Raw genomic sequence first — 13,993 nt, 5'->3', positions numbered from 1 at the left:
AAGTAGATTTAACTTTTATTCAAACTGAGTGAGTAGCTTTGGTTGATGTGAAACACACCCTGTGCTGCTGAAGTGCATTTCTTCATTATCTCCTCAACAACACAGGGTTCATAGGCACCTAGAGATTGCCACATTGAAACAGACTGTCTATATACAGTAGTCTGGAAATCCATCTCTGACAAGCAGTCAATGCTAGATATTTCAGAAAAAATGCAAAGAAACCATAATGCATCAAATTCTACAGTACTATATACCATAAAAGGAAATTTCTACCCAATGGGTAGTTCACGTTCTAGAGCATAAAAATGTATAATCTTTGTAATTGTTCATGTTAGCTAGTTAGACATGATTCTTACCTGTATAAATATCTAATCTTTAGGGAAAACTTTATTAGCTGTTTACTTCCAGAGTTTCCTGTGGAAGTGAGCTGCATAGTTTAATTATACATTGCATTGAAAATATGTCCTTTTATCCGTTTTAAATCTGTTGGGTTTCAAAATATTCCTGGCAGTGAAGACCAATCAATGACAACCTTATCCAGTAACCTTTGTTTCATTTCAATACCCCAAAGAGTCCTCTAGAGAAATCTAGATTCCCTTACCACTCTAAGAAGAATTGCTTTCAGGAAGAATGGCTACTCTGCATGGTTGGCTACATTTGTAATGGTTTATTGAGTTCACATTCTGAAACCAGTCTACAAATCTGCAGATGGAAGCCTACTGAACTTACTAATTTTTGAAGGAAAATTAATTTCACTTAAAAAAAAAAGTCCAACTATGTCCCTTAACCCTTGACTCCAAACTCTCAAATAGCAAAGGGTGAAAATAACTCACAAAGTTGAGCCAAAACTTTCCCCACCTTTATGCCTAAGAACAGTAACTGATGGAAAGTGGTCCTGGGGCTAAGATATTCAGCTCTGAACAGGTGTTCTCATGTTTTACAGAATATTATATAACTGTACATGTTTCCTTAAACTTTCAATATTAGATTTTATTTTATTTTTTGGAAATAGTTTTCATTTTCTGAAATAATTAAAAAAGAAGTTAAACTACAACATATGGAATATGACAACTTGGTCTCATATATTAGCCTATTTTTAAACAGTCTTTCAATAGTGAGGACACATTAGTGAGGCCCATATGTGCTCATCATATGGATTAGATTGGTACTAGTAGCTAGCAGCCACACAGGCAGAGCGAAGGTGTCAGTTTGATCAACATGTACTGCACATTGAAAGCAGATTTAACTTTTAAGGAGCTTTATCACCCATATAAATGCTGTCCAGAATTGCATTCCCCATGTTTTGGGACTGCAAGAGCAGCTACTGAATTGCTCTCCCTCTCTCTGGAAGAAACTTATTGGAAAGGGGTCAGAGAGTGCTGGGAGAATAGCAAGAGCCATGGTTCTGTTAACTAGCCATCTGTGCAGGAGGGAATTAGTTGCCATGTTTAATGAGCTAGTTCTCTGCCCCATGTTACCATAGAGCTAACCAAAGACATTGTGCCTCCCTGCGGCAGAATGCCTACTGATGCCCCCCTGCAGCTTTTCACCATACCAACTACAGGGCTATGCCTAAATGCCAAAATTTAACTCTTTTTATCTGGGAACAAGAAAAAGCTCAATGCATTTCACCTCCAGTTTAAATAGCTGCTAATGTCTCATGGGAAACTCTATCCTGTTCCTTTACCTTGAACTCTCGTCTCAGGGCGCAGATCTGCAAATCAACCTACCATTTTATCACCTCTGCAACAATGCCTTTAAGTTTCACTGCCTGGAATCTACCTCTGCTGAAATCTTCATCCATTCCTTTATCTCCTCTTGTCTCCACTACTGCAACTCTCTTCACTATAGCCTCCTAAATTTTCAACTCTCCAGAGTTGAGCATGCACAGAATGCCATTGTCCACCTTCTTTTACACATAAAACAGTGCAAACATATCACTCCCATTCTCAAATATCGCCATCTTTTTCTGAAATGGAATGTGAAAAACATTTTACAAATATTAATAATAATACTAATATCTGTATGGCTTTTAAGCTGAATAGTTCACCAACATTCTGTGTCTTGCAGGTTTGTATCTTTTAGGAGGAAAAACTGAAGGAGGAGTCAGGTATTATCTTGATGCAATCCTGTTTATTTACAAATAATGTACACAATAGTACTGTTTTCTTCGACAAAATAGGAACCAAGCAGCGAGAGATAGTTTTTGTTCACAAATCAAAGCCTCTTTTGTGCCAGCACTCTATGAAAAAGCTCCCTCTTTTAATTTTTTTTCAGGGTCACACTACAAGTGTTTCTCTGGCTGCATCTGGGCTTTCTTGTTGCCTTCTCTGTGTGCTTCTGTCCAGTGGAAGAAACATCCAGTACTCTATATTAACTGCAAACTATTTCCCTGGGAATTGGCCTATTCTGTTATTGAAGAAAAAAGTCTTGACTGTAAAATGGGCAGTGGATGCATTTCATTATTACCTCCTCGGGAACCCAGTCATCCTGGTTATGGATCATGCTCCCTAAGATGGCTGAATGAGACGAAAGACCCAAAAAGCTGACTGATGAGTTGATATCTGTCCCTTCAGTCATATGCCTCCAGGTTCAGTAATGAGCAGGGAAGGGACACCTGAATGCCAACTTCTTCTCTTGGGAAGGGACGTGGGAGTTGGAATCTACATCCAGTTCCACAAGATCTGACTTGAGGGGTAGGGTATGTGTTGGAATATACTAACGCCGCACTAAGTCAGCAAGGGATAATGTGCTGCTGTAAGCCCACTCAACAAGGACTGTTGCTTGAGAATTGGACTTTTTAGCCACTTGCAATCCTGCAGCAGGACACAATAACTGAACTGCTTTGGCACCTACACCATTGCCTTTTGAGATAGATGGCTGCCATTCAATACATAAAGATGACTGTGCTGTCTGGGACAGGCCTGTGGGGCCTAATGAGACTGTTCCTTGGAACCCCTGCCCAGGGGACATTTGGGGAACTTTCTCAATCAACTCAGTGGATTTTTGCCCTTTACTGAAGTCTGCCCTATAGTTTGTCTTGGATCATAAAGAGCGCAGTCACAATGTTGGAAATTAGCCTCCCAGAAAGCATCAGCATTACCATACTTGTGCCCAGGCCTGTGTGCAACTATGAAATCATAGCTCTGCACCTGGGAACTAGCCCCTCAGGATTCCTGAATCTAAACAGCCATTGCAGGAACGCATGGTCTGTCCTGACCACAGATTTCCTCTCATATAAAGAGTGGTGAAAATGTCCTATAGATTTAACCACTGCTAGGGGTTCCTTTAGGGTGGTGAAATAATTTCTTTCAGGAGAACGTAGATATTTGTTGTAATACCCTCCAATATAAAAGGGGTTTCTAAAATAATAGGTAGGCTAAGACAAAAGCAGTCTCAAGAGCCTTTTTCAACTCCAAAAATGCTACATCACACTCTGCTGACCTCTGAAATGGTTTCCCTTTCTCACCAAGCCTATGCAATTGTTTTGCATATTGGAAAATTCACAAATAAACCTTCTGTAATAGGAACAGAGCCCTACAAAACTCTGCACATCTGTGAGTGTCTGGGAAGTTGGCCAGTTCTGCGCAGCCTCAGTTTTCTCTTTTTGAAACAACTCAAAATTTCTTTGGGTTCACTTTCAGATTAGCAGACTTAAGTTTATCACAGACCATTTTTAAATATATCAGTTCCTGTTCAAATGTTTTAGCATGCACTAAGATATCATTATCCACCATTTTACAGCTGGGAAAACAGAGACACAGAGGTGAAGTTACTTAATCAGTAGGCCAATGGCACAGCCAAATCTTCTAAGTCCCAGATCAGTGCTCTGTTCTCTAGGTTATACTCCCTAAGGAGTCTTTACAGGAAAGGTTCCTAGGAAAACTTTCAGCGTAATAAAAAAAATATTTTAATCGCTACATCTAATTACTCAGAAGCGTGCATTCCCATACACAATTTTGAAAATTATCAACTGTAATAATAAAGAATAATAAATAAACAAACAGTAAAATGGAATTGTAACAGTCTGATAAAATATTTGATGCATAGGAAACACTCTTAATAATAAAAATTATTTATATAATAAAAGGAAATCTTTGAAATTCTCATGTCTGTCTCATACAAGAACTGCATTTCCTGGGTCTCAACTATATCATGAGGCCAGACTTCTTGCTGGGAAGTGGCAGCAAAATGGCAACTTTCATTGAAAGGTTTACTAGACCCAAGCACAGATATAGAGAGTAAAACATTGAAAGATTTTACTAAACCTGGCTCTGTAAATATGCATTTTCACTCCCCCTCACCCTGCGCCTCTCATTTAAAGAATTAGAACCAATTGCTGCAGTCTTCCTTTAAAGTGACTGAATTTTACACAGCCATGATTTCAGTAATGATCTAGATATCTACAAATAAAATGTATAACCAGGGCTTTGGAGCTGTACTCGGGCTCCGCTCCAGCTCCAGGCAAAAATCTGCAGATCCACTGCTCCTGAGCTGCTCCGTACTCCAGCTCTGGGCTCCGCTGCAAAGACCTGTGTATAACAATAGTTATATCCAAGAAAGAAGTGCTTCAGACTGCGATGGAACAAGCAGGTGTACTAACAATCTGGGGTAATGCTGCAAAAGATGCACTGCATACCTAAAGTTAAAGCATTTACCTCTGACAGCGTATCCATCTTTTACTGATGCTGGGAAGGGGGGTAGGTTGTCTTTTGCATAAACATCTTGAGCAAGAACTCGGCCCATTCCATCTAAAAGGGAAGAAAAAGAAAAAAAGACCATGTTCCATGTCAGTGAACATATTCAAAGGGAATAGAAGATGACAGCAGTGTGCTCCCATGGATGAAATTCATGTGTATGTGACACATCTCGTAATCAGGTCTGTCAAGCTTTTGATTTCTCTCCAAACCAATAGGGAAATAAATGGAGAGATGCAGCCTGGAAGCAGGGATGAAAGATGTGGTTCAGTCAACCTGCACTTCTGGTTAAGACAAGCTTGTTGGCATTGGATTTGGATGTACAGTATCCAGAACCAGAGCAGTCAGCTGAGATACAGGCTATGGCTGTTCTACACCACAAAGTTAGGTTGACATAAGCTGCCTTGCATCGACCTAATTGTGCATATCTACACTTAAATTTGTCACCCACTGATGTAAGTGCCCCATTACAGCAGTAACACCAACCTTCCCAAGTGGCAGTGAGCCACACTGATGTACTGAGATCACTGCAGCATGAATGTAGATACTATATTACTTATGTCGACTCCATGAGTCCTCCAGCCACTGCCCCACGATGCCCAACATTGACTGCTCTGCCTGGGGGTTATGGAGACCAGAAGACCCCCTGCCCCTTTAAAGCCCCATACATTTTTGAAATGCCTTTTGCTGATTGTCCAGCTTGATGAGCATACCTAGCTGCTCCGCCCCTTGGCCCTGACTGCCCCTGTTGCGATCCTGATGCAATGTAATAATCATAAATGTAAAGCAAGCAACACAATATTGATAGGCGCATTGATAATGTTATTCACAGATGTACAGCAAACACCACACAATTCCGAGCAGACCCCAAATCAGCAGGGCCAGGTACAGTGCAGTAAATCATAATGCATTACTGTGGCTCACTGTTACAGTGATCTTTCAAAGCCTCCCTGAGCCATATAGCTGTGCACTCAGATCTTCTAGGAGTCCTTGTGTCCGGCTGTTCCACCTCCGTGGAAACTTTTCCCCCTTTGCTTCACAGATATTTTGCAGAACACATCAGGCAGCTGTAACCATCGGGTATATTTTTTCCACTGATATCCAATTTTGTGAGTAAATAACACTAGTGTCCCTTCAATCTACCAAAAGTGAATTCAACTGTTATTCTGCACCTGCTGAGCCAGTAGTTGAATCTTTCCTTAATGCTGTTGAGGTGGCTAGTGTACAGTTTCATGAGCCAGAAGAGCCAGGAGTAGCCTAGGTCCCCCAGGATCACTACTGGCATTTCAACATTGCCAGTGATAATAGAGGTTGGAAAAGTCCCTGCCTGTAGCTTTCTGAACAGTCCTATGTTCTTAAAGATGTGAGCATCATGCACCTTCCCTAACCAGTCAACACTGATGTCGATGAAGCATCTCTGGTGCGCCAATAGCGCTTGCATAACCATAGGAAATTAGTTCTTTCTGTTGATGTACACTGTGGCCATGTGCCAAAATAGGGTCTGGGGTCATCTACCATTCCGCTTCAGCTGAGGAACTTCATTGCCGCAAATCCAAACATTATGTCCTGAACATTGCTGAGAGTCAGTCCTGCATGGCAGGAGACAATTAATGGCTCTGCACACTTGCATAACAATGGCCCCGGCAGTGGATTTTCCAACTCCAAAATCATTTCCAACTGACTACTAGCACTTTGGCATTGCAAGTTTCCATCAGTGCAATTCTCACAATTCTCCACTGTCATTGCAGCTCTCATTTTGGTGTTCCTGCACTGGCAGGCTAGGGTAAGCTCAGCTCACAGATCTACAAATGTGGCTTTGGGCATCCAAAAGTTCTGCAACCACTACTCATCATCCCAAACCTCCACTCTGATGCAATCCCACAAATCAGTGCTTGTTTCTTGAGCGCAGAAGTGGCACTCTACCATCTGCAGCTGCTCTGTGAACACCACCAACAAACTTGAATTGGTTCTCGCTATGTCCCACAACAATCTGTCCTCCAAGAAATCATCATGTTCCTCCCAATTTGATTCTTTTTACAACTCTACAAATACCGGAGGATCGTGTATCCTGTACTTGCAATGTTTATCACACTAATGTAGAGCTATGCAGGCTCCATGCTTCTGTCAGCAATGGCAGACAGTGAGGACGGCTGCTTAGGTTTGTGGGATTTTTTTAAAAGGTGTGAAAATTCTGGGATATAGATGACATTATGGGATGGAGACAATTGCATGCTGGGAAGTTGACTCCTTGCTCCCAGTCACCCCTGCATGGCTCATTTCTGTCCCACCATGCCTTGCCAGAACTTCCCAAAAGATAGTGCACTAGATGGTGGCAGGCTGCACACTGGAATACCTTCCCATGGTATATCATGCTGTGCATCAACACAAGCATTCCTGGTGAGTATGCACAGCGCTGATGCAAGGAGCCACGTACGCAGGTGCACAAGTGATGCACTAACTGCGGCGGCTTTATGCCAGTATAACTTACATCAACCAAAGTTAGACATGGCCTATGAAACTAAAACAAATGTTTGCATTCATTGAGACTTCCTAAAGAAACATTTACAATCTTTTTTGTATTTGTAAAGGAAAAATCTTTAACCTATTTTTTTTTAAATAGCATTTTTTAAAGAGAATTCTGCATTGGAGAAAGGTGCTGGATTGAGCCCTGAAGACAAACATGACACATTACTGAACATATTTTTATGAATTAGTGTAAAAGTCATGCTACAAAAGTAGCTTTACCTCCAATAATATTTGTCTTATTAGAGATAGATGGAATTGTTTTGCTCAGTAAGAAAATATGGTTGTTTGGATGTTCATATACTATGTTCATGGGCATTATAAGAAACTTTAGCTGGATGGAGGGACAGACAGATTTTTCAGGTACTCTTGAATTGCTAATTGAATTTTGTTACAAGGACACAGTTAAAATTGCTTAGGTGCCAGTTTTGTGTGTGTGTGTGTGTGTGTGTGTGTGTGTGTGTGTGTGTGTGTGTGTGTGTGTGTGTGTGTGTGTGTGTGTGTGAGAGAGAGAGAGAGAGAGAGAGAGAGAAGGTTGGTGTCAGGGTTGTTTATGTAAACTTAGCTTGTGATCTTGACATAATTTTTAGTATTTTTTTTAATGGATGTATTCGGCAGCACATCTTTTCTTCAATTGCACTTCGCAAACATAACCAACTTATTGTTGTTTTTGAATATATTAGGTAAAGTTACTGATATGTACTTCCAAATTCGGAAAATATATATAAAGAAAACAATTACATTAAAACAGAGTTAAAAGAGTACGCATCAGTAATTTAGGAGTAGAAAATAATTACAGGAATGTTCTGATTATACAAAAATCAAATATTACAAACCCAGGAAATTCAGAGTTAGGCTTACACTTAAAAGAAATCCAAACACGTTAAGATACGGAAATGCATAATTAAGGCACTCACAACAATTTTAACTCTGGCCCTAGTGAGACCATGGAATAATCATACAGTTATGATTAGTGCATTTTAGTGTTTGTGATTCCAGTTTAGAGTAAACTAATTTTTAAAGATGGATTAGGGTTGTTTTCATATTTTTCCCTCCCCACGTTGGCAGTAGAGGTGATAGTACTGTTTCATCCTTTCTTTGTGATCTCCCTTCTGTTGTATCCAGTCTTATACTTAGATTGTAAACTCTTCAGGGCAGGGAATACCTCTGCTCCAGTTAGCCATGTGAAGAGGGCAGAAGACCCTGCCATCCCTTTTGAGCAGGGAATCCTTTGAGAGGAGGTGGCCCAGAAGGAGGAAGGAGTGAGGAGGACCCAAAGTCTCTCCATTTGGTGCTCTGGAAACAAGGATGACGGGAACCACAGACACTGCCACACTTCTTAGCAGCCAGGGGAACAGAAGCCCCAGTTTCTACCACCTTAAATGGGGAGGGAGGCACAACCATAATGTAGAGGGATGGGGCCAGTGTACAGGAAGTCCGCCATGTGGGATATGCTTAAGACCCTGAATAGCCTTAATTCAGCCTGATGTGTCCCCCAGCCTAAACTAGTTAGCCCCCAACCCTGGCTCATGTTCTGTGTCTGCTTTTGCAAAAGCAGCAGAGGAGAAAGAAGCTCCAGCTTCTGAAAAACTTATTCCCCTGCTGCTGGAGGCAATGTGGACAATTGGGGAGGCTGCTTAGAGCTACTCCACAGTCAGGTAACTCTGAAAAAAGAGTGGGAGAGGGAGAGACAGGACGGAGGGTCAATGTATGTGAGAGTGGGGGGAGTATGGGGTGAGGAGTTACCGAGAGAGTGGGGGATTGGGTGCTAGTAGTCTGAGTTGGGGAGGGGAAGACTTATCTAAGGATGGAGGCTGTGTGTGTTTGTGTGTGTGTTAAATTGCAGAGGGTGCTGTCCTGTACGTGAGGGGGAATCTTAACATGTGTGTGATTTTGTTGGGAAAAACTTTGGCAATGTGGGTAGTTGTAGATGTGTGAATTTAGTGGGGGAACCAAGTGAGAGCCACGAACAAGACTGTGTGTATGTATGTGTATTTCTTTTTAAGGAAGACAGGAGTATGTGTGTGATTTTGGGTTAAGAGGAGAAAGAGAAAGAGAGAGACTGTGTGTGAGATATCTGAAGGGGAAATGGGAAAGTGCATGTGAAGTTAGTTTTGCACAGCAGCAGGCCAAGCTTTTCAAACTTATAAGTTAACTAAACCTTGATATGTGTGAATACTGGTGAACTGGACTTCAGTTAAAGGGAGTTGTATTGTAAATATATATAATTTACATATTTGCTCCCATACTGGTACCCAACACATCAATTTTCAGCCTGGAGTGAATATTTATGGCGCATTTTAGAACTTCTGCTTTTATAGTAGGAATTAGCATGTAACTGCTGACATATTCTTCACTATAGCTAGAAAGGCACCGTTGATACCCATTAATAGTCTCCACATTGTCTTATGTGGAAGTAACTTCTTTTTATTAGAAAGCTTACTACGAAGCTTGAGTAATTGTAGTGAAGGGGAGAATACGACACACAACATTTTAATTATAGCTGAGTTATCAGCTTTCAGAGAAACAGTGAATGCCCCCTCTCTTCATACACGCACAAATCCAATGCAAAAGTAATGCTTCTAATTTTAGCAGGTAAGCTGTCTTCATTTTATTTCTTGCCTGCATGCAAAAATCACACCAATTAGAGAGAGATGGTGGACAGTATGTTCCTGGCATCCTGCCATGTGCTATTTGGAGTGAACAAATGGACAGCCAACAGCTAGAAATCATTTCATTAAGGAAAGAGAAATAGTCAATGTTTGGTGAAGCTTTGGGTATTTAATTCAAAAAAATAAGGACACTCTCAAATACAATTTTTTACTTTCTTTTGTTTGCACTTTCATCTTGGAAGTTTAAAAATCTTTTTCACCCTATTGTTTATGACTAATTTTGATTTTTAAAAACAAAAGTTCTGAAATATCTTCTGCATCTTCAGACTCCCCTTATGATAATAGCTTTTTGGTGTTAACAGAAAAGGGCTGTAAATTTTGTTTCTTTGAAAATATCACTGTAATAGGAGTCTTAGTTTTGTGTCTTATTTTCTTAGTGCAAGTGAAGCTTGCACAGGTGTTAAGAATTTTGATGCCCCAGGGCAGTATTAGTGGGATAAAGTTGTGAGCCAGGCCCCCTAATGGATATCATGCACTATCCCTTCCGATGGTTATAAACAGTTTCCCTCCTCAACAGTTCAGTGTTTTTCTGCAGTTATGCAGAAGGTAAAGCTAAAATAAGCTAATTAAAAATGATTACAACATTAGAAAAATATGCCTGAGTAATAAATAAATTAGGTGTGAACAGAGAAACACTAAAAGTATATAATTCCCAAACTGTGAAGGTAGGTGGCTGGTTTAGTGAACACTGTATAGCAATGATCTTCTTCAAAGAAGCAGAATTACAGTTAATTTTCCCATCTCTAAGCAAACTATCTGTCAGGATTCCAACTCATGTGGAATAAAAAGTTTGAGGGAAGTCCCCAAAGCAAAAAACAGTTAAAGCTGCAATGAGCATCAACAGCAAGGCCATTGCCAACAGTGAGAAGAAAAAGGGTTTTTTAAAAAATATATAAGGAGAAAATTGGACTAAGATACTTCCTCAATGTCCAAGCAGACCAAAATGTTCATGCTTGCAAAAGGAAGAAGAGATGTTGGGGGAAAATTTTTTTCACACAAAAACAGGCCAACTTAAAATAAAGGGACAATCTGAAATAAGACTTCATTGAGATGGGAATGTTTGGCTTTCTTTACCTTGAAAACAACTTCTGGATAACAAAGAGTCTGAAATGGATTTTCCTGTCAATAATGCTTAGTGTGGAGAGAAAAGGACCAGGTCACTGTTTTACAGATGTCTGCTATGGAGACATCTTTGGAATAAGCAGCAGAGATAGCTTTTTTTTCCCACTGACTGAGCGTTAACATGGCTTTCTAGCTTCTGGTCAGCCAGATCATCGCAAAAAGAAATCCACTTGAATATCCATTTAGACACAATCCTCTTGGTAACAGTATAGCTCAGAGATCTAGTTCCAACAGAAACAAAGAGTTGGATAGATTTTCAAAGGGTTTCAGTCTACTCCACTTCAGAGAAACCTTAAGAATGTTTTGTTGAGAAGGGTCCACTGTGTGATGTGGACATGAGATAAAAATTTGTCTTATTTATATGGAACCACAATGTTGTCCTGGGGAGAGAACTTGGTTGAATCCACAGCACTGCCTTATTTTCATAAAGCTTGGTATAGGGTCGATCAGTCACTGTGGACTGAAGCTCTCACATATTGAGTTAAAGTAATTGACAAAAGGAAAATAAACTTCCATGTATGAAATTTCAGATCCCAGGAACTAAGTGGTTCAAAATGAGATTTTTTCAGCTTTGTCAGAATGAAATCTATATCCCACACCACAGGGGGTATTTTAATATTATTTTTTTTTAAGTCACTACATGGACCTAACTGACAAGGGACTGCATACAGAGTGGTTCACCTTCACTTAGTTTGTGATAGGCTAGAATAGTTGAAAAATGTAGTCTTTATGTAAATTTAGGTGTTTGAAGAAAATAGTCAAGGAGTTTTGGAGGGGATCAAGTGAAGGGGTCACTCTGGGCTTGACTGGACCAATTTGCAACCCTTTTCCATTTTAGGTCTGTCTGGGATTTCAAGATAAAAGAACACAAGACACCGGCTCAGACAGACATTACAGGGCTCCTGTATTGGATGGAGCAAAGGACCCTGGTTCTGAGGTTGAAGCCATCCTCTCAACTTGGGTGGACTGGCTTTGGCCATCCACTACCGAGTTGTGAACCAAATCTACCTGAGTGAGTCTGAGGATATTAGGATCATCAAACCTTTATTTCTCCTTAGCATTGACAGGACCTTTGCTACCTGGCTTCCTAGAAACCTGATCTTATATCCCCTTTGAACAATGCTCAGGAACTACGTATCCAAGGTACCAGAGGCCATTGGGGTAAAAGGCTGCCAATTGGCCTCTGACATGAAGAACCGTGCGAAATATCGCACGGTAGCGACAGGCTATCCTATATGCTAAGGATCTACATTCCTTCTAAGCTGTGTGGCCATTCAGCAGGCTATCAAGGTGCCTCTCCCCCGGCCCCAGTCCTGGAGCAGCCACAGCCAGGGAAAGGTGCCTCTCCCCCATGGCCCCAGAGCTGCCCTGGTGGGGAGGGGTGCTCTCCCCCAGCCCCGGGCTGCTGCGGCGAGAGACGGCTGGGGGGAGTCCTCTCTCCCTGCCGCAACCCCATGGCAACCTGTACTCCAAACCCCTCATCCCTGGTCCCACCCCATAGCCCGCACCCCCAGTTGGAGCCCTCACTGCCCCACACCCTAACCCTCTGCCCGAGCCCTGAGCCCCCTCCTGCACCCTGAACCCCTCATCCCTGGCTCCACCCCAGAGTCCTCACCCCCAGCTGGAGCCCTCACCTCCTGCACTCTAACCCTCTCCCTAGCCCTGAGCCCTCTCATGCAGCCCAAACCCCTCATTCCTGGCCCCACCCCAGAGCCCTCACAATCCAACCCTCTGCCCCAGCTCTGAGCCCCTCCCAAGATTCCGAACCCCTCAGCCCCACCCCCGTGACACATCACCTCCATATTGATGCACATAAAATTCATTCCACACATGGATGTAAAAAATTAGAGGGAACATTGCTAAAGATCCCTTTGTTTTGTGGTTGGTGAAAGAGGGCTTAGGATCATTTGGGTTTTGATGTTGTTGAGGCCAAGTGACCTGTGCAGGAAGGTACTGAGTAATCTTGAAATCACTCATCAATCTGAAAGCCATCTTTTGAAGTAGAGCTTTATCCTTCCCTCCCTTGAAGGAGAGGCCCACGGTGTGAGGTCTGAGAGAATGTAGCATAGACATTTTCCCCTTTCCTTTCTGTAAAAAGGCATTTACTTGCTCCCCAGACAAGTGCTCTCTACTGTAAAACAGATTCTTGATCTCTAACTAGACCTCTTGGTTGCATCTGGATGCCTGCAACCAGGCTGACCTGTGGCAATGCAACCCTAAGACAGCAGTCCTTGTCACTGAATCTGCACATCAAAGGACCTGAACTTGATGCTGAACTGTGTCTACCCCATTGTGGATTATCTTTTTGAAGCTTTCTGCATATCTCCTGGAGAAGAAAACTGACCAGATTGGAGGTTTTCTTCCATTTCTTCCTGACATTTGGTCATGAAGACTCAGTAGCCCACAATGCAAAGGGCTGCAGCCATGGACTAGTTAGGCCTTTCCAGAACTAATCCTAATGTGGCAGCTCAGGATTCTGGGAAACAGTACATGAGTATCGCCTCATCATAGGGGAGCCAATGTTTTGGTTTCAAACTATCCTCATTTCAGCTTTTCAGGGCTTTGCACTATACATGGCTTAGTCAGCTCAAGCTGGAACCACTCAGTAATACATCGCATGAAGAGTTTTACTTCAGCTTCAACTCAGACATCATGATATTCCATAAATTCAGTTATGGATGTCCAGTTACTTCCTAAGCCATGTTCTTTTTTTGGTCTCTATCTTGGATGAACGTTTCATAGCTGAAATCTGTGTACAATGATCATTACTGAGCAAAGGGAAACAATTTAGTCAAGAATAAAGTTAGGGTTGAAATGCTTAAAAAGGGGAACACAATTAGGGAACACAATGGAGAGATGTGTGGATTTCAAGCTGGTCTTCAGAATAAGGGCAAGAGCCCGACTGATGCCAAATGTCTGTATGTAGCAACACACTTAGCACCATTACTGTGTATACTGAGATATATTTAGGAAAGCAAA

General features: G+C 41.7%; 1 protein-coding gene across 23 annotated transcripts in view; it reads right to left on the bottom strand.

Moving 5' to 3' along the window:
- The window catches only part of GPHN (gephyrin), a 544,780-nt gene that overhangs the window by 88,234 nt on the left and 442,553 nt on the right, over positions 1–13,993 (bottom strand). For all 23 annotated transcript variants that reach the window (XM_038404446.2, XM_038404449.2, XM_043517392.1 and 20 more), the window contains one exon: positions 4,659–4,751. In XM_038404446.2, the coding sequence (XP_038260374.1) occupies positions 4,659–4,751 (93 nt within the window). The remainder of the gene's footprint in view (positions 1–4,658; positions 4,752–13,993) is intronic.

This window comes from Dermochelys coriacea, chromosome 6 (assembly GCF_009764565.3).
Source record: "Dermochelys coriacea isolate rDerCor1 chromosome 6, rDerCor1.pri.v4, whole genome shotgun sequence".
NCBI lineage: Eukaryota > Metazoa > Chordata > Testudines > Dermochelyidae > Dermochelys > Dermochelys coriacea.
The sequence above is the reverse complement of the archived record's forward strand: the minus strand, read 5'-3'. Positions and strand labels throughout refer to the sequence as shown.